At 43.8% G+C, this 19,643-nt stretch overlaps 1 protein-coding gene across 5 annotated transcripts in view; it reads left to right on the forward strand.

The window, feature by feature from the left end:
* SYNRG (synergin gamma) overlaps positions 1-11,409 on the forward strand; it is a 488,500-nt gene extending 477,091 nt beyond the window's left edge. For 2 of the 5 annotated variants that reach the window (XM_077295514.1, XM_077295513.1), the window contains one exon: positions 8,443-11,405. In XM_077295514.1, the coding sequence (XP_077151629.1) occupies positions 8,443-8,574 (132 nt within the window). In that variant the 3' untranslated portion in view covers positions 8,575-11,405. Of the gene's footprint in view, positions 1-8,442 lie in introns of all 5 variants that reach the window. The other 3 variants (XM_077295517.1, XM_077295512.1, XM_077295515.1) reach the window with 3 other exon arrangements.
* The last annotated feature ends 8,234 nt before the right edge of the window (positions 11,410-19,643 follow it).

The following is a 19,643-nucleotide window of genomic DNA, read 5'->3' on the forward strand; positions in this document are numbered from 1 at the left end:
TATGAGATGCAGCTTCATACTGCAGTGTCGGTGTACATGAGATGCAGCTTAATATTGCAGAGTGTCGATGTACATATGAGATGCAGCTTCATATTGCAGAGTGTCGATGTACATATGAGATGCAGCTTCATACTGCAGAGTGTTTGTGTACATAGGAGATGCAGCTTCATACAGCAAACACTCTGCAGTATGAAGCTGCATCTCATATGTACACCGACACTCTGCAGTATGAAGCTGCATCTCATATGTACATCGACACTCTGCAGTATGAAGCTGCATCTCATATGTACACCACCGACACTCTGCAATATGAAGCTGCATCTCATATGTACACCGACACTCTGCAGTATGAAGCTGCATCTCATATGTACAAGACACTCTGCAATATGAAGCTGCATCTCATATGTACACCGACACTCTGCAATATGAAGCTGCATCTCATATGTACACCGACACTCTGCAGTATGAAGCTGCATCTCATATGTACACAGACACTCTGAAGTATGAAGCTGCATCTCCTATGTACACAGAATGTCGGTGTACATATGAGATGCAGCTTCATACTGCAGAGCGTTTGTATACATAGGAGATGCAGCTTCATACTGCAGAGTGTCGGTGTACATATGAGATGCAGCTTCATACTGCAGAGTATCTGTGTACATGAGATGCAGCTTCATACTGCAGAGTGTCGGTGTACATATGAGATGCAGCTTCATACTGCAGAGTATCTGTGTACATGAGATGCAGCTTCATACTGCAGAGTGTTGGTGTACATATGAGATGCAGCTTCATACTGCAGAGTGTTTGTGTACATGAGAAGCAGCTTCATACTGCAAACACTGCAGTATGAAGCTGCATCTCATACGTACATCGACACTCTGCAATATGAAGCTGCATCTCATATGAACACACACTCTGCAGTATGAAGTTGCATCTCATATATGCACAGGCATATATGCACTTCAATAAATGGCAATGTTGAGGACAATTGAAGCATAGGTCTTCCAAATGAAATTTAGTACAGCAGATGAAAGACAAATCATGCTTGCTTCCAAAAGTTCAGAGTTGGTAGCAACCGTTGGGATCCAACTACACCCATCTACTGTTCGGAGAAGTCTACTAAGTGGACCTCATGGTAGAATTGTGGCCCAAAAAACATATTTTTGACGTTGAAACAAGACCACATAACTCAACTGTTCTTGAAAACATTGTAATTCGGTGCAGAAAAATATCAGCAGATGCTTTGGACTGATGAGTCAAAATGTGAAATATTTTGCTGTAACAGAAATAACGGTATATAGCATCTGTCTGAGATTATTCACTACTGGTAATTTGCCTCAATCATCATGCAGTTAATACTGGCAGTAAATTGTGTATTAATTGTGAGAATTTCAAACTTCAATTTACAGACTGTAACTTGCATACTTTAAAGATACGTAGTGTGAAACATAGAATGCTGAAAAGCCCATCACACGTAATACACTGTACATCAAGGTAGGCCTCGCTCAGACGTCCGTGATGCACTTGTGTTCTATCTGTGTTTTTCACAGAATATGTACACATTTCTGTTTTTGGGGCCATTCACATGTCCTGGTGTTCTAACAATAGGCTTTTTATTTGGGGGATTTTTTAACAATTTTTTGGGAGGTGATTATAGTTATAGTCAATACAGTGAGTCATACAAAGTAAACAAAGTAAGCTATAACTTGTTCAAATACACATGTAAGAAGTTATTTCCAAAGAAGTATCAAGTGAGAAAAATGGGTTAGGGCAGGAGGAAAAGGATGTGGAAGGAAAAGGAAAAATTAGGAAAGGTAGAGGGGAAGTAAAGAAATGGGCAGAGGGGAAGGTTGAATTAGATAAACGTGGAGAGTAGGGACAGGGGAAATGAAACGAGAGTTATAACAAAACCGTTTTCATCTCCGTGTTTTTTCACAGACCACGTGTCTGCAATACTCATGTAGACATGTCCATTTTTTTTTCTGGCGCAACAGATAGAAAGTGCCAATATACATCTATGGGTCCATGAAAAACATGTGCAACAGACGGATGGCGCCCATGTTCCATCTGCTTTGTTCTGATACTTCCTGGTATTTTGCTTTGTGAAAACTTTATTGATAAACTCATGTGTGATTAAAGTGGAAACGCACTAGAAATGCATATGTGTTTTTTACTTTGGGATTTTCTGCATCTAATGCAATTGTTTTTGGTAAATCTGCATTAGTAACAACTCAGTGTACCCACAAGAGAAACTGACCTGCAGTGCACATTATTGTAATCCACAGCATATCAGTATAAAAAAGAAAAGCACAGTGGGCATGATAGATCTATAAAATTAATCTACTGTGCTGGAACTGTAAGCGGCAGTGTTTTTTTTTTTTTTCTCAAATACTTACCAGAAACTGGGAATTTAACTGTAAAGGGAATATCTTGTCAAAAATATAACTAGTTGTTTCCATTTTTGATATCCTTTATAAAACACAATTAGTAACTACAATTTTCACCCTGGCAGTTGGGGGTAGTCTAACATTCCCTTTTAGTTTAAGGAAAAGTTTACAGCAGTTTCCATATCATGAAAGGCAATGGTTTACAGTGACTGAAAACAGGATCCATCAAACACAACATGCGTCACAGCTGACCCTGACAGCCCTCATCCCCTTCTTCGCAATGAGTTTTGCACATTCACAAGATACGATAAAAAATATAATTTCAGAGGATGTTCATTGTGGATAATGCTCATGTGGATTCCTTGTAACATAAGCAAGTTAGACTAAAAATACCCAAGTGGTTAAGGCTAAATACACATTTGCATATCTGTCCGCAGCGTATCTTCTGCATGCGCAAATGCATGGTTACGCTGCTTTTTTTTATCCGCAACAGCTTTCGCATGACTTCAAAAAACGCGTGTGCATGCATTTGTGTGCGTTTGTGCACGCGTTTGCGTTGTGTCTGTGCATGCGTTCGAAATTTCCATGAATCTTGTTATGCGGCAAATGCTGTTCCAGGAGAATTTCCTTGACTAAAGCCACACACAATGGGTGTGTCTCATGGGGATTCTGTATATATATCCTACACAGATGAAATCCTCATCTTTTGCCGCTGTATCCAGCTGCAAGATGGATCTTGGCATGGAGAGCTTCTATCGTAATCTGGATTTGGAATTGGATTTTCCCTTTGCTGTGCCTTGAGAAGCAGAAAGAAGAAGAGCAAGATGGAGAAGAAGTCGTTGTCGCTACTGGCAATACCCATCCTTTAACTCCGAGAGAACCGTGGAGCCTACCACTCGTTGTACAGCGAGCTGCGTGAAAACCCGGATAAGTTTTTCGACTACACGAGGATGTCAGAACAGAGCGTCGATGACTTGCAACGTGTCCGAGGATCCATCACCAGGTAGGACACACAACTACGTCGAGCAGTTCCTGCTGAGGAACGTCTGTTGGTGACCCTGAGGTACATAATTTATAAAAATAATTACATGTCATTTGTACTATTGTTATAACAGCCATGTACTGATTTTTTTTTCCATTTTCTGTTTGGCAGATTCCTGGCTACCAGAGAGACCTTATCTCTACATTTGCAATTCCAGATTGGAGTGTCCACCCTTTCTGGGATTGTTGGAGACACCTGCCGTGCTTTAAGTGACTTACTGCGTGCAGAATTCCTCCCCCAACCCACAACTTAACTCTGGCTGAAAAGTGCTGCAAAATTCCATGAAATTTGTAATTTTCCAAACTGTTTGGGTACTGTGGACGGCAAACACATTTGGATTATGAAACCTGCTGGTAGTGGATCTGAGTATTTTAATTACAAAAAATAATTTTCAATTGTTCTCATGTTGATTGTAGATGCCGAGTGTCGATTTGTCGCCGTTGACGTTTGCTCATTTGGATGAGGAAATGACTGTCACACTTTCAAAAACTCTGACATGGGCCAATGTTTGTATGGTGATAATTTTAAATTTTCCACCGCCACAACCTCTTCCAAACAATGAAGGACCGCCAATGCCGTTTGGTGTGGTTGGGGATGAGGCGTTTCAAATGTTTGCCAACCTCATAAAACCGTACTCGAGTTGGGAGTTGAATCACACCAAAAGGATTTTTAACAACCGACTGAGAAGGGCACGAAGAACTGTAGAGTGTGCCTTTGGTTTGCTGACATCTAAATGGCATATTTTGGGAACAATCAATCTAAAAACTGAGACAATTGATGATGTGGTCAAAGCTTGTGATGTTATGCACAATTACATCCTGGCAAAAGAACGGCAACAACTAGAACTTGACAAACCTGTTACTAGCACTTTGCAGGATTACCGTGATCACCCTCTGAGGACTACAGTGGAAGTTGCCCAGATGAGGGATAAGTTTGCTGCTTACTTTGTTTCTGATATTGGACATCTTACATGGTAAGACAATATGGTTTAATACACTTTAATACACTTTAAGTAAATGTACCTGTAATGTTTGCTGACTTTACTACTAATAAAGCACCTCCAGCTAAACACCCGTTACAACTTGACTCAACAATACAATACACACGTGTGTGTTTTCACATAAAGAGACAAAGAAAACACAGGGATTGTGCAAACAAAATAAACATTTTATTTAACAACACCCATAACCAACTGTTTATTTTGCATTAAACAACAAATGGGTTTATGTACGGGGTCTGTCTGATGGTGAGATATTGTGGACCTTAGGGGTGTTGAGCTGTGATGATTGGGTAGCATTTGATGATGAAGGGGTTACAGGAGAAGGGGCAATAAATTGCAGGATTAGCTCCTGGATAGTACTGGACACATTGGGAGTAGATGACACATTAGGAGTAGAATCGTGGGAATGGATAGACAAATAGGAAGGGAGAAAATCAAGGGAAGGTAGTGACAGATTTAACAACATAGACACATTGGGAGGTGAAGGTAGAGGTGGTGTGTCCACTTTTGTCCAACATTTTCTTTTTCCTGTGTGGCGCATAGGCACTAGTGGTAGTCTGTTTTTTGTAGGTACCTTTGGGTTTCTTGGTTGGCTGTGTGGCAGGGGTGGCCTCTGTAGCAGTGTGCTGGCATGGTGCTGGACTGGGCAGTGTGGTGGATGCTGCTTGCTGCAGGGGTGCTGCACTCTGGAGCCTGATAGCTGCTGCATGCTGCAGAGGTGCTGCTCTGTGGAGTGTGGTGTAGCTGTGACCTGGGGGAACAGCCGTAATGTCCAGCAGTGGTGATGGAGGATAGTTCGTTGCTGGCGTCTTCGCCCACTGATGCTGTGCTTGGCCTTGTTGCTGTGTCGGAAAAGACATGTTCGCCTGCTGGTAAAATCCGGCCAGCGGATAGTAGCTTCGGGACTACTGCAATGCCTGGTTGTAAGCAACCTGACAGGCCTGCGTGACGTTCAGCTGGAGTTCAGGCATAAGGTTTTCCGACACTCCCACCTCTATTGCTGAAGAAAAATGTTCCGCCGGTCTCTGAAGGTCGGCTTCCAGGTGGTCAAGGAGTCTGTGGACATCCTGGAAGTGTGTTCACCTGAGTGAACCCACTGTCCAGTCTTTCTCCAATCACCTTCATCCCATCCTGGAAGACCGAGCTTAAGTGAATAAACTCGGGCATGACTGTCCTCTCCCAGGCACTCTGCTTCTGACGAGAAGTCCCAAAAAAAAGCAGTGGCAGAGGGCTGGGAGAGGGGAGAACCTGATGGACCGGCTGCCTGTTCCCCAGCCTGTGAAGCCTGCCTGGTTGCTCCATTGCTGGTGGATGATTGGGACAGTTTGTTGCCTGGTTGATGAGGGGCCGCTCCAGCAGAGGAAGATCCAGGTTGTGTTGTGCTGCACCAGGTTCTGTGTAGAAAATAAAAGAAAAACTTTTTTTTTTAAAGTTCATAGTTTATATAATAGTAAGACAACAGAAAAGATACTCGCGTTCGCTGAGCAACCGCAGGCCTCAGAAAAGACCGCATACAATTGTATTTATGTTTTGAGAGCTTTGGAGCAGCACCACTTCTAACTCGAATCTCCTCTCTTATATCCTTGTTGAGGCGATCCTCCATGGATCGCCAACAGACTTTTACTCTCTTCCCTGTGAAGGGGGAAGAAAAAAAAAATAATTGTAAAAAAAAAAAAAAAAAACACCAACATTTAGAGCAAAACAGATGCGTCCGACCACATTGCAATACTCAAGAAAATCCTTTCTGACTTGTGGCCTTGCATGTTCCCAATCATCCAACAGCGATCTGGCCACTTCTTCCCAGAGTCGTCGAATCAATACCGAGTCGGAATGATTAAGCTCACGGGGCTCCCACAAAGCTACTCTCTCTTGCACCAGTGTAATGAGTACGTCATTATCAATGACAGGTTGGCCTTCTTCACGTTGTCGAACCTATAGATCAAATAAAATAATAGAACAAAAATTAATAAGTCATATAGTTTTAAAGATACAAAACTGAAAAAAAAAAAAAAAAAAACAATTTCATGTCTGATACTGAAAAGACTACTTACACCTTGTCTTTACTCCTCAGGAATTTGAACCCCACGACTCGGGGAAGATTCATTTCCACTTGACTGCTCCTCCTTTTCCACACTGGAAGGTTCCTGTAAAGAAAATACATGATTTAACACATGTAGTATTGCCAGTCAATACATACCAATTAGTATATCAAATGTGATTACATAATCAGTGTCATGTCCACTCTTGGAAGCAGAGTCTTCACTGGAGGACACGTTGGAACAGCAGGCAGCAGTCAAGTGAAACACTACAGAAAAGAACAGATAAGAAAAATTGAACATGTTAAGAGCCAAAGCAAACAAAAAAACATTACAGGCAGCAGTCCAACAGCACAGCAGGCAGCACAGACCTGTGATAGCAGCACAGCACCAGGACAGCAGCAGAACACCGGAGACAGCAGCATCACACAGTTTATGAGGAAAAAAAAGAAAAGTGAGACTGGGCAGAGCAACATAGTAATTGAAAAGTACACAATTCATACTTACACAGGGCAACAGGAGCAATCCACGACAGGTAATCCCGGACAGGAAGGAGCAATCCAGGCAAGGAAGAGTCCAGTGGTACAGGAACACGTCACAGTCTAGAAGGAACAGAAAGCAAAACATAAGTACAGAGTACAGAATGGATGTGAGCACAAGACTCTGGATAGAAGCTTTGAAAATGTCTGTCTTTCTCACTGCAGAGTCTTGAGAGTAATGGACTTCCTGTCTCCAGACGCCCTTTTATATAGCAGGGATTTTGCAGTTGGTGAAATCATATCCTTGACATGATTAGTATGAATTACGACTGCGTATCGAACGCATGCATACACATGTCCTTGAGTAACAATGCGTTCCTATAGACAGTAATGCGTTGTTTTGACGCACTCATCCGCATGTGTATGTCTGCTCTTAATTGACACCTCAAAAATGCAACATGTTGCGTTCGCCGCACACTGTGAAACGACGCATGCGTACTCATCCACATGCGAACTGATGCAAATACATGTCCCTGCGTACACAATGTTAAATATATGTACGCAAGCGGATTCGGTACGCAGGTATACGCTGCACACACATATGCTAATGTGAACCCAGCCTAAGGCTAGTTTCACACATCAGTTTTTTTGTTTTCAGGCTAAATCCGGCTAATTTTTTAAAAAACAGATCTGATGTAAATTGTGAAAAACTGATGCGCCGGACCAGTTTTTTAGCTAGATCCGGTCTTCTTCAATGAGCATGGATTTTTTTTTTACTTCCTGGTTCCGGGGACGAGATAGAAAATCTGCCTGATTTGCATGGAAAATGCTTTGAAAACCGGATCCGGGTGCCGGATCATTGTTTCACACCTCCGTTTCATGTGTTTTTGGCCGATTCCGTCACTGTGCGTTTTTTTCCGCCAGACAAAAAAAACGTTGCAGTGGACGTTTTCTCCGTCCGCCGGAAACGACTATTTGGATGGATCCAGAAAAAAACTGATGAATCATCTGGCCATCAGGCACAATCCGGCGCTAATACAACTCTATGGGGAAAAAACAGATCTGGCGGAAAAAAAACCCGGATCCATTTTTTCCAAAAATTGCCGGATTGTGCCTGATGTGTGAAAGTAGCCTAAGACTTCTAATTTTATTTTTAATGAAAATTGTTAAATGGAAAGAGAAAATTGCCAAAAAAAGTGTTAAATAAAACACATTTAATGCAAAATCCTTATGTAAACAATGTCATTTTTTTTTAATTACACGGTCCCTTTAAAGTGTTCATAATGGCCTATACTGCACTATATAAGCAAAAAAATATTAAAAATTGCAAGTGTTATTATTTAAACTGTTATTTTCTGATGCTACATTCCCATTCCTGTAAAAGGAATATGTAATCGTAACCTATAGATTTAATTTATTGTTAACTATAAATAATGACATAAAAACCTATTGCTTTATTTACTTCATTACAGTTTTAATTGGTTCTTTCTTTCTACAGGCATTTAATTCTGAAACTGATCATTTTAAACTGTCCTATGGGGGCCACCAGTATCATGCAAGCTGTGCGAATTTCTGGATTAATTGCGTTGAACCTAAACCTCCCGGACTTTTACTGCCAGATTTATTGTAATGTAGAGTGACTGTTTTAAGAATTTCTGGTAGAGTTCTTTTTAAGACCTCTAGAAAGTAAGCAATCCTTCATCTACCTTAAAGGGAACTTATCACCTTAAAAAAAAAATGTGTTTTATCTGCAGGTACCGTATTTTTCGGACTATAAGACGCACTTTTTTCCCTCCAAATTTGGGAGGAAAGTGTGGGTGCGTCTTATAGTACGGATATAGCATGTGGGGAGGGGGGCAGCAGCGAGTGGGATCGCACTGTTATCCCACTTCAGGATGTCCCCGCTGCCGGAATCAGCTGCTGGGGAAAGCACATGGCCCCGCTGATGAAGTGCAGTGAATATTTATTAGCTGCTCCCCGCCCACCGATCAGCTGAGCCGTGAGCCGGGAGCAGCAAATGAATGCTGCACTTAAGCAGGGACACACAGTTTCCCCAGCACTGATTCCGGGGAGAATCTGTGTGTCCGGGGGAAGAGGAAGCAGCAGGGGCCATGAGATCGCTGTCTACCTGCCTGTGCTGGACGCTGAGCTGTCTGGTGCACAGGGAGGACCTGTGTGATGTCAGAAGTAGCCGGGCTGGAGCATCACATGGCAGCTCAGAGCCCTCCCTCTTCTGACGTCATCACAGGTCCTTCAGACTCCCCACCTAGAATCTGCAGCTTCCTCTTATGTCCTGCGCTGTGGAAAGGCAACAACAAGAAAGAGGGCTCTGTGTGTGCAGCCATAGGATGCTCCAGCTTTTACCTCACAACAGTGTTGGTGACTGCCACAATTAAGAGGTCAGTCTTTACAAAACACAATAAAGCACTCTGCCACTCCTTTGGTGAACTATAACTCCCAGCATGTCATAGGATCTGCAGGACATGCTGGGAGTTATAGTTCTCCCATGGGATTTTAAAGCAGCACTCCAGTGTTATTTTGCAGTGCTGGAGTGGTGCTTTCACTATAAGCCCTGTGCACCCATTCTTAGGGCTCATTTCCACATGCGAGGCACACGTCCGTATCTCGCATGTGGAAACCAAGCTGTGGAGTCGGCACTCCAGAGCGGAGCGTGCGGCCGCATAGGAACACATGGAGCTGCACAGCTCCGCTCCAAAGTGCCGGCGCCAGAGCTTGGTTTCCACATGCGAGATACGGACGTGTGCCTCGCATGTGGAAATGAGCCCTTATACTCACCCTCCAGCGTCTTCATATCGTACTTCAGACACCACACTGGTCCCGCAGCTTCCAACATAACATACTATTATATATAATAACACCACATAATAGTATGTTATTTATGCTATTAAATATTTTACCACATTTTTTTTGCTTCAAATATTTTTTTCCCTATTTTCCACCTCTAAAACCTGGGTGCGCCTTATAGTCCGGTGCGTCTTATAGTCCGAAAAATACGGTAATTAGCATTATTGTGCTGTCCATCTACCTTACTAGAAGTGCAGATGCCGGAAAAAAGTGATCTTATTTTCTACCAGGAGCCGCCAGCTTTCAGTCATGGGGCATGCACAGAGAGGTTATGGTAATCACAGTGTAATATGCACGCCTTGGCACTTTGAGAGCTCAGTCTGCACATACCTGCTGAGGAGAGAGCTATCAAAGTCATGGGGCGTAGTCACAGCTCCTCCTCAAAGCTTTAACCACTACCACTCCATGCATGCCCCATGACTGAAAGCCATCGGTTTCTGTCAGTAAATAAGTTATTCTCCTGGTAGCCACACTTTCAGTAAGATTGTACCTTTCTTTCCCTGCAAATTAACTTTTATATCTGCAAGTGAATAGTGTTTCCTGAAGTCGCAAGTTCCCTTTAAAGGAGTAATCCTGCTCTGGTAACTTCCTCCACATCAGAGGGTGAGCAGGGTGTGGCTTCACATCTACAGATATTTGGAGGCTTAAAGGCAATCTATCACCAGGTTTTTGGCACCCTAATAAGCAGAATAATGTAGACAGCCTGATTTTAGTGTCACTTACTGAGCTCCTTAGTGTAGTTTTGATAAAATCATGGTTTTATCAGAAGGGGATTATCACCAGAGGACTAATAAATCTGCTGGCAAGTTGTCCTCTATATTAATGACCTCTGTGTAACCCCGCCCCACTACTGATTGGCATGTGTACAATTTAAATGGGCTGAAAGCTGTCAGTCAGTGGTGTGGGCTGGGTTATACAGATATAATAATTTAAAAAACTGCTAGATCTCCAGTAGATAAGGGTGATTTTAATTAAATGACAGCATGAAGCTCAGTAAGTGTCACATCGCTGGAATCAGGGTACCTACATTATGCTGCTCTTGAAGGAGATAGCAAAAACCTGGTGTCAGATTCCCTCTAATATAGCAGATGGGCAATACCTACCACTTGCACCAACATCAGGCGGATATCCTCACAGCTGATGTCACCAGACTTCTCACTGTCCAATGCAGAAGTGAGCGGATTACCCCTTTAAAAGAACATTTAAATTGGATGTGAAGAATGAATAAAAAATGAGGAGGTCTAATACTCAGCACTGCCAGTTACATCACAGGCATAAATTCCTTTTATTTCTCATTTATACTTGTGTTGTAAGCATTTTAATGTGTTATTTTATTTATATGAAACCAGAGACTACTATTTGCTTGTTGCACTGTAGTGAAATTGTATTACATGAAGTATTGCTGGAATTATATGTATATCTTATAAATAGATGAAATTTGAAAATGTTGAAAAATTAGCTTTGAATCTTTTGTCACTGAAGTACACTTTTTTATTTGCATTGTGTTCTGTATCCAAAACAAAAGAAATGTTGTGTCCAAATATAATTAAAGAGAATTTCCATCCAAAATATGAAATTTACAGCAATATAAAAATGACCTTGTATAAGTTGGCAGCCGTCTGTCGTAGCGAGGGGGAACAGGTGGTAAAAGGATGGAGTCAAGGGAAACGATGATTTGTGAGTCTGCGATATTCTTTTCTTTCATCGCTATATTATGACATACTGCCTACAGTAGGCTTACAAGGAGCAATACAAGTAGTTGTCACACCTGATCTTTCAATAATCCGCTTCTTTCCCTTCCAGAATCGGGACTACAGTCGCCTGAAGAAGAGAGAGAAAAAAAAGGTGGAAATGTCACTAATAGCCAGTAGTATATAAGCACCGCCCAGTTGGTATGCTGGTGCGCTACAATGTCATCCCCAAGTGACCCTGTTTCGCTCCAACTGGAGGAGCTAATGGTGCCTGCTCGCGGCGTTAAAACCAGCAATATGGGTCACGTGTACGGGGAGATCCATGCTCGTTTGGTTGGATCAGCTAGAGCAAAATATAAAGAATGGCATGTCTAGAGACAAATTATGTTCCTCCATCCCTTTAATTTAAGGTGCAGCTGCCTTCCTGTCAGAGAGAGTCAATAAAAGCATCTGTCTAGCAGCTAGAACGGCAGGTTTAATGCAGCCCGAAGGGTGGGAAAGGTGACGCCCAAACCAGATCCAAGCTCTGCGCCATACCCTGTCAGGGAGAGTACCTGTTTAGGACAGTATTAGATGACATCCTATCTAAAGCAGGAGAAAGGAAAAAAGGGTTTCCTAATCCATTTGTTCCCTCCTATAGGAGAGGAGGGCATTTAGAAAACCGTTGTTTGGCAGAAAAGAGGATTATAAGGACCGCTGGAGTAATAAGGATTTCAAACAAAGGGGAAACCTATTTAACAAATGTCCCTTCAAATCGGGAGATCGATTCCGTTAGATCCATTCTACCGGTGGGTGACAGATTACTCCATTTCTGCCATCAGTGGAGAGCGATAACAGTTAACCCCTGGGCCATTAAAGGGAACCTGTCACCCCCAAAATCGAAGGTGAGCTAAGCCCACCCGCATCAGGGGCGTATCTACAGCATTCTATAATGCTGTAGATAAGCCCCCAATGTAACCTGAAAGATGAGAAAGAGGTTAGATTATACTCACCCAGGGGTGGTCCCGGTCCGGGGCCTCACATCTTCATACGATGACGTTCTCTTCTTGTATTCACGCTCCGGCGCAGGTGTACTTTGTCTGCCCTGTTGAGGGCAGAGCAAAGTACTGCAGTGCGCAGGCGCCGGGAAAGGTCCGAGAGGCCCGGCGCCTGCGCACTGCAGTACTTTGCTCTGCCTTCAACAGGGCAGACACAGTGCGCTGGAGCCGCAGCATGAAGACAAGAAGAGGATGTCATCGTAAGAAGATGGGAGGCCCTGGACCGCAACGCCCATTGGATCGGACCACAGCGGGAACGCGCCTGGGCGAGTATAATCTGACCTCTTATTTCATCTTTCAGGATACATCGGGGGCTTATCTACAGCATTACAGAATGCTGTAGATAAACCCCTGATGCTGGTGGGCTTGGCTTTCCTCACCTTCGATTTTGGGGGTGTCAGGTTCCCTTTAACATCATAACATCTGGCTTAATAGAAAGGAGTCCGGAGGTTCCCGAACAAATTCTAAACTTATCTTCTTTGAAATCACAGGTTCAGCAGGAGGCGTTAGAATTGGAAATTAGAGGCCTATTGTCCAAACGAGTGCTAATGGAGGTCCCGGTAGATCAAAGGGGAGAGGGATTTTACTCCCCCCTTATTTCTGGTCGCCAAACCAGATTGTTCTTTTAGAACCATAATTAATTTAAGAAAATTAAATACCTTTTTAAGATCTTGAACCTTCAAAATGGAGTCTATACACTCAGCCTCAGTCATGAATATTTTATTTCCCAAATGCTATATGGCCGTACTGGATCTTAAGGATGCGTACTACCATCTCCCAATACATATTTCACATCAGCGTTTCCTCCAAGTGCCGGTCACATTAGGAGGTCAGATCCGTCATCTGCAATTCACAGCAATGCCCTTTGGGTTGTTTATGGTACCCCGTATCTTTACCAAGCTGATGCTGGAGGTGATGTCACATTTACGGATTAAGGACACCTTGGTAGTTCCGTACCTGGATGATCTTCTCATAGTAGGAAAATCCATTCTCCAATGTGAACAGAGACTGGCTGATGTAATCTCATCCTTACAGGCGTTAGGCTGGCTGATCAACTGGAAAAAATCCAAACTACACCCTGTAACCTGCCAGATGTTCCTAGGCTTTCATCTGTACTCATTAGCCAAAAATGTCTGATGCCAGAATCAAAGAAGTTGTCTATAATTGATAAAGTAGGTCTAGTAATTGACAGGCCTAGAATGTCCTTGAGAGAAGGTATGCCCCAACTGGACTCATTGACCTCTTGTATTCCTGCAGTTCAGTGGGCCCAGCTTAATACTAGGAAGTTGCAGAGAACCATTTTGCAAGAGGAGCAAATAATTCAGGGACATTTTGAAGGCATATTTTCCCTACCGTCAGACGTAGTCAACTCCCTAACTTGGTAGTTGAACCCAAACAATCTCTCGGTAGGAGTCCCTTGGTTGGTGGTCCCCTCAAACATAGTTACTACGGATGCTAGTCCCTTTGGGCGGGGGGCACATTTTGGGGAGAAAATGGTTCAATGTCGGTCGTCTAGCGGCGAAATTGATGACTCATCAAATGTGGGGGAGTTAAAGGCTATGTATCATGCCATATCTAATTTTCTTCTGCAGCTGCAAGGAACTCATACGAGATTTCAGTCTGAAAAACACCACCTCAGTATCCTGTCTAAACCACCTAGGAGATACGCAATCAAAGACTCTCGTGTCCATTGCAGAAGACATTCTAGAACTGGCCGAGAAACATCTCTTGTCCCTGTCAGCCCTACATGTCAGAGGGATAGACGACTCCAGGGCAGATTTTCTCAGCCGCCACACACTGCACCAGGGGGAATGGGTGCTCAGCAGGCGAATCTTCAGAATGATAACTGTAATGTGGGGCATGCCACAAATAGACTTATTCGCCATGAGAGACAATAGGCAGGTCAAAAAATTTGCTTCATTGTACATGACGGACAATCCGGATATGGCAAACCCCATGGACAGTTCACCAGGCCTATGCCTTTCCGCCAATGATTCTATTGCCACTGGTCATCAGAAAGATAAGAGAAGAGAGAGCACGAGTAATCTTAATAGCCCCGTTTTGGCCCAAGAGGCCGTGGTTCTCATGGCTAAGAGCCATGTCAGTTTCCGATCCATGGATACTTCCTGGAGACCGGGATCTGCTCTCACAAGTCCCTTTCTTCCACCCTCAGGTCAAAGGCCTACACCTCACGGCATGGAATTTGAAAGGCAGCTACTGAAACTTAGAGAATTCTCTGGTAGTTTAGTTGATACCCTCTTAAAAAGTAGGAAAGAGTCAACAACTAAAATTTACACCAGGGTCTGGAAAAAAATTCTAGGGTTTCATTCGGTAGACCTTTTTTCTGAGGTATCTATATCTTCTATATTAGAGTTCCTACAGAAAGGACGTGAATTAGGGCTTTCAGTTAGTACTCAAGTTCAAGTTTCCGCTCTGGGGCCTTATATAATTATGATGCGGCAGGCAATAGATGGGTGGCTCGATTTATCTCAGCATGCCAGCGTACAGACCCGGTCCATATACCGCAAATTCCACTATGGGATCTAAACATAGTCCTAGATGCCTTGACGGAGGCACCGTTCGATCCCTTCCTCTCAGCCTCAATAAAATGTAGCTCATTAAAGACCATCTTATTAGTTGCCTTGGTGTCAGCTAGGAGGATGAGTGATCTCCAGGCTCTATCAATAGATCCTCCTTTTTTTCTCAATATTTCCTGACAGGACGGGTCTGTTTTTAAGACTATTCTATCTTCCCAAGATTGCTACAAAATTCCATAGATCCCAAGAAATCTTCCTGCCTGCCTTTCATGATAATCCCTCAACACCAGAGGAGGAGATACTCCACACCTTGCACGTAAAAAGGAATATTTTAGCCTATTTGAATAGGACTAAGCCCTGGAGGCAGAGCAGGGCTCTCTTTGTGTCTTTTCAGGGTAACAACAAGGGATCCAAGGTCACGAAAGGCACGCTGTCTCGTTGGATCAGAGATGCGATATCACTGGCATATAAGGCAAAAGTAAGAGACCCACCACAAAACGTGGGAGCACACTCCGCAAGGGCCATATCTTCTTCCTGGGCCGAAAGAGCGGATGTCCCAATAGACCTTATATGTAAGGCCGCAACCTGATCTTCGCCTTCTACCTTTTAAAGGCACTATAGGCTAGACTTATCTTCTTCGACTGACTTGGCCTTTGGTAGATCAGTTCTTGACACGGTGCCCCCCTCCCCCAGATGATTGTCTCTGAAAATCTCTCAGTGGGTGCTGTCGTGGCGAAGAGAAAAAAACGTATTACTTACCGGTAATGCTCTTTTATAGAGCCCACAACAGCACCCACTCACTTCCCTCACTTATTTATAGTTGCACGTGGTGCATTCCTCTGGGGAGGGGTCAATTGTATATAGTAGACTGTACATAACTTAAGAATGTAGATATGTATATATACTTATGAAGCAAATTAACTAAAACGTGGGGCCGGTTCCTCTCATTCTCTGTAATCCAACTGAGGAGCAAGAGGGGGCTGCCCCTTTTATCTCTCTGTAGGTTTCCTGTTCCTAGGGGCGGATCCCCTCTCTCAGTGGGTGCTGTTGTGGGCTCTATAAAAGAGCATTACCGGTAAGTAATCCGTTGTTTTTTTTAATAAAAGAAAAATGTTTCTTTGAATGTAGATTTTGAGGGGCCAGAATTCACATTTCTCTTCCTGTGGTCTTCTCTCTACACTACAGGGGGTTTTCACAGTCGGCACATTGTATGTATATTTGTATTTCTATACATTGCTGTTTAAGTGCCAGGTATTTGACAAAATCATCCCAAGAAGTCATTTCAGAGCTTTTCACACCTTTTGTGACCCATAATTTACACAGTTCAATAAAGAAATAAACTAAAATCTCTTCAGGTGGAAAAATAAAAAATTAAAATAATGTGGTCGCATACATATGCACACCCTTAAGCTAATACTTAGAGATCCTAAATTCAAATCCTACTCCAGCATTCAGCCTCTTTGGGTAGTAGCATGGCGCATCTAGATTTGGCATTTTGCTCTCTTTTACTTGCAGTAGTGCTCCAAATCTACAACGCCCTCTTCAGGTCACAATCGGATTTTCACTTGGATTCAGGTCTGGGCTTTGGATGGGACATTCCAACACTCTGATCTTCTTCTGGCAAAGAGATTCTTTTGATGATTTGGTGGTATGCTTAGCGTCATTGTCATGCTAAATGGTGAGATTCCTCTTCATCTTAACCTCTTAACCTTGAGATTTTCCATTTTCATTTTTCATTTTTTGCTCCTTCTTCCCAGAGCCGTAACTTTATTTTGCTGTCAATATGGCTGTGTGAGGGCTTGTTTTTGCGGGATGAGTTGTACTTTTGAACAACACCATTGATTTTACCATATAGTTCACTGGAAAACAGAAAAAAAAAAATCCAAGTGTGGTGAATTTGCAAAAAAGTGCAACTCAATTCTTTTGGTGTTTTATTTTTACCATGTTCCCCATGTTTTATTTGCGCTGGAATGTATCCTAAGTTGAGAGAAAGGATCCAAATTAGAGTTTGGAAAAATTAGCTGCTATAATCAAATTTAGAAGAGTGTCAGTGTGGGCATATGATAAATTAGTAACCCTATAGCACAGTTTGATAGTGTAGCAGATAAGATATCCACTCAGACCAATACAGGTCAAAGCAGCAGGTTATCACAGAGCGCTATGACCAGGAATTCCGAAACACTTAGGACAACTGGTCTAGTTTGCATCACGTAGCCGGTCACGTGATCTATCACGTGACCATGACGTCCCGTAAGGTCCTGCGAGCTCAGTGTATCTTACTGGCCAACCTAGCGGTTTCCGGTTCCCGCACCGTGCGGACCTTAGATACCGAGGGACGTCTGTCACCGGCCGGGACAGCGCCCCCGAATACCTAACCCTCTCACAGTTAACGCCGCCTCCACATCGTGGAAGAACGGGACCGTATGTGGACACCATAAACCTCAGCAGCTTTGATGAACTCGCAGCACATAAGGTAACTTAATACAACGCGTGCCTGGTCCTATCCACTCAGACCTATACAGGTCAAAGCAGCGTATGCGTCATGGCGGGATCGCGTTCTTGCGGGTCGGGTGAATGGGTTAACTGGCTACTATCTCTCTGGTGAGCTCTTTGTCACTACCCCCCAGATCTGATTGGAGCTAGCGTCCATGTGACGCTATCCCTCCAATTAGATGTGGAGGGGCAGAGTGAAATATGGCTGTCCTCGCTCTGTGGCCTGATCCCTTCCGTGGGAGCTGCGGGGCGATGTCCCTTCTGCTGCTGCCGCCGCATTGCCGCCTGCCATCCCGTACTCCCCTCTGCTGCTCTCCCCTCCCCCCTGTCCGATTCCACCGGGGCAGGGGGAGGGAGCGGAGGTCGGGGGGTGATCACCCCCTGCCCCTTGATCACCCCCCTCTGCTGCTACTGCCGGCTCCATGCTGCATCTCCTCAGCCCCCCCCCCGTGCCTGATCACCCCCCACCCCAATGATCGCCCCCCCTGCCCCGATGATCACCCCCCTGCCCCGATGATCGCCCCCCCTGCTACTACTGCTGCCGGCTCCATCTCCATGCTGCATCTCCTCAGGCCCCCGCGCCTGAGAGCCCCCCTGCCCCCACTGATCACCCCCTTGCCCCGCTGATCTACCCCCTGCCTTGCGGACCACCCCCTGCCCCGCGGATCTGGACAACAACTTTTGGGGTCCTGTTACCCTTGTGAAAATAAAAAATTGCAGGCTAAAAAATCATTTTTGAGGAAAAAAATAGATTTTTTATTTTCACGTCTCTGCGTTATAAACTTCTATGAAGCAGTTGGGGGTAAAAAGTGCTCACCACACATCTAGATAAGCTCCTTGGGGGGGTCTAGTTTCCTAAATGGGGTCACTTGTGGGGGGTTTCTACTGTTTGGAGAGCCCCTGTGTGCCTAAACGCGACATGGTGTCCGCTAACGACTGGAGCTAATTTTCCATTTAAAAAGTTAAATGGCTCTCCTTCCCTTCTGAGCCCTGCCCGTGCACCCAAACAGTGGTTTACCCCCACATATGAGGTATCGGTGTACTCAGGAGAATTGCCCAGCAAATTTTAGGATTCATTTTATCCTGTTGCCCACATGAAGATGAAAAAATTGAGGCTGAAATAAAATAAATTTTTTCTGGAAAAAATAGTACTTTTTCATTTTTACGGATCAATTTGTGAAGCACCTGGGGGTTCAAAGTGCTCACTATACAGCTAGATAAATTCCTTAGGGGTCTAGTTTCCAAAATGGGATCACTTGTGGGGGAGCTCCAATGTTTAGGCACACAGGGGCTCTCCAAACGCGACATGGAGCTAATTTTCCATTCAAAAAGTCTAATGGCACTCCTTCACGTCTGAGCCCTGCCGTGCGCCCAAACAGTGGTTTTCCCCCACATGTGAAGTTTCAGCGTACTCAGGACAAATTGGACAACAACTTTTGTGGTCCACTTTCTCCTATTACCCTTGGGAAAATAAAAAAATTGTTGCTAAAGGATCATTTTTGTGACTAAAAAGTTAAATGTTCATTTTTTGTTTCTTCTGCTGCTGTGAAACACCTGAAGGGTTAATAAACTTCTTGAATGTGGTTTTGATCAGCTTGAGGGGTGCGGTTTTTAGAATGTTGTCACTTTTGGGTATTTTCTGCCATATAGACCCCTCAAACTGACTTCAAATGTGACGTGGTCCCTAAAAAAAAATTGTTTTGTAAATTTTGTTGTAAAAATGAGATATTGCTGGTCAACTTTTGTAGAATCTGCCTCATGCTACCACGAGTGTGAAAGCACAACCAACATTCAAAAGTGACCAAAACATCAGCCTGAAAGCATTGGAACTGAGATGTGGTCTGTGGTCCCCACCTGAAGAACCACTCCTTTATTGAAGGTGTCTTGATTATTGCCAATAATTTCAATCTCTTGTCCATTCCATTTGCACAACAGCATGTGAAATTGATTGTCAATTAGTGATGTGTCGTTTGCAAACGATCCCAGTCAAAGAGCCGTCTCCCTGCTGTGAACGATTGGAGGCAGCACCCCAGTGAGCCACTAAAATCCCTGAATTGCTCTCACTGGGCGTAAAAT

The sequence above is a fragment of the Ranitomeya variabilis genome, chromosome 3 (genome assembly GCF_051348905.1).
Source record: "Ranitomeya variabilis isolate aRanVar5 chromosome 3, aRanVar5.hap1, whole genome shotgun sequence".
NCBI classification, from domain to species: Eukaryota; Metazoa; Chordata; class Amphibia; order Anura; family Dendrobatidae; genus Ranitomeya; species Ranitomeya variabilis.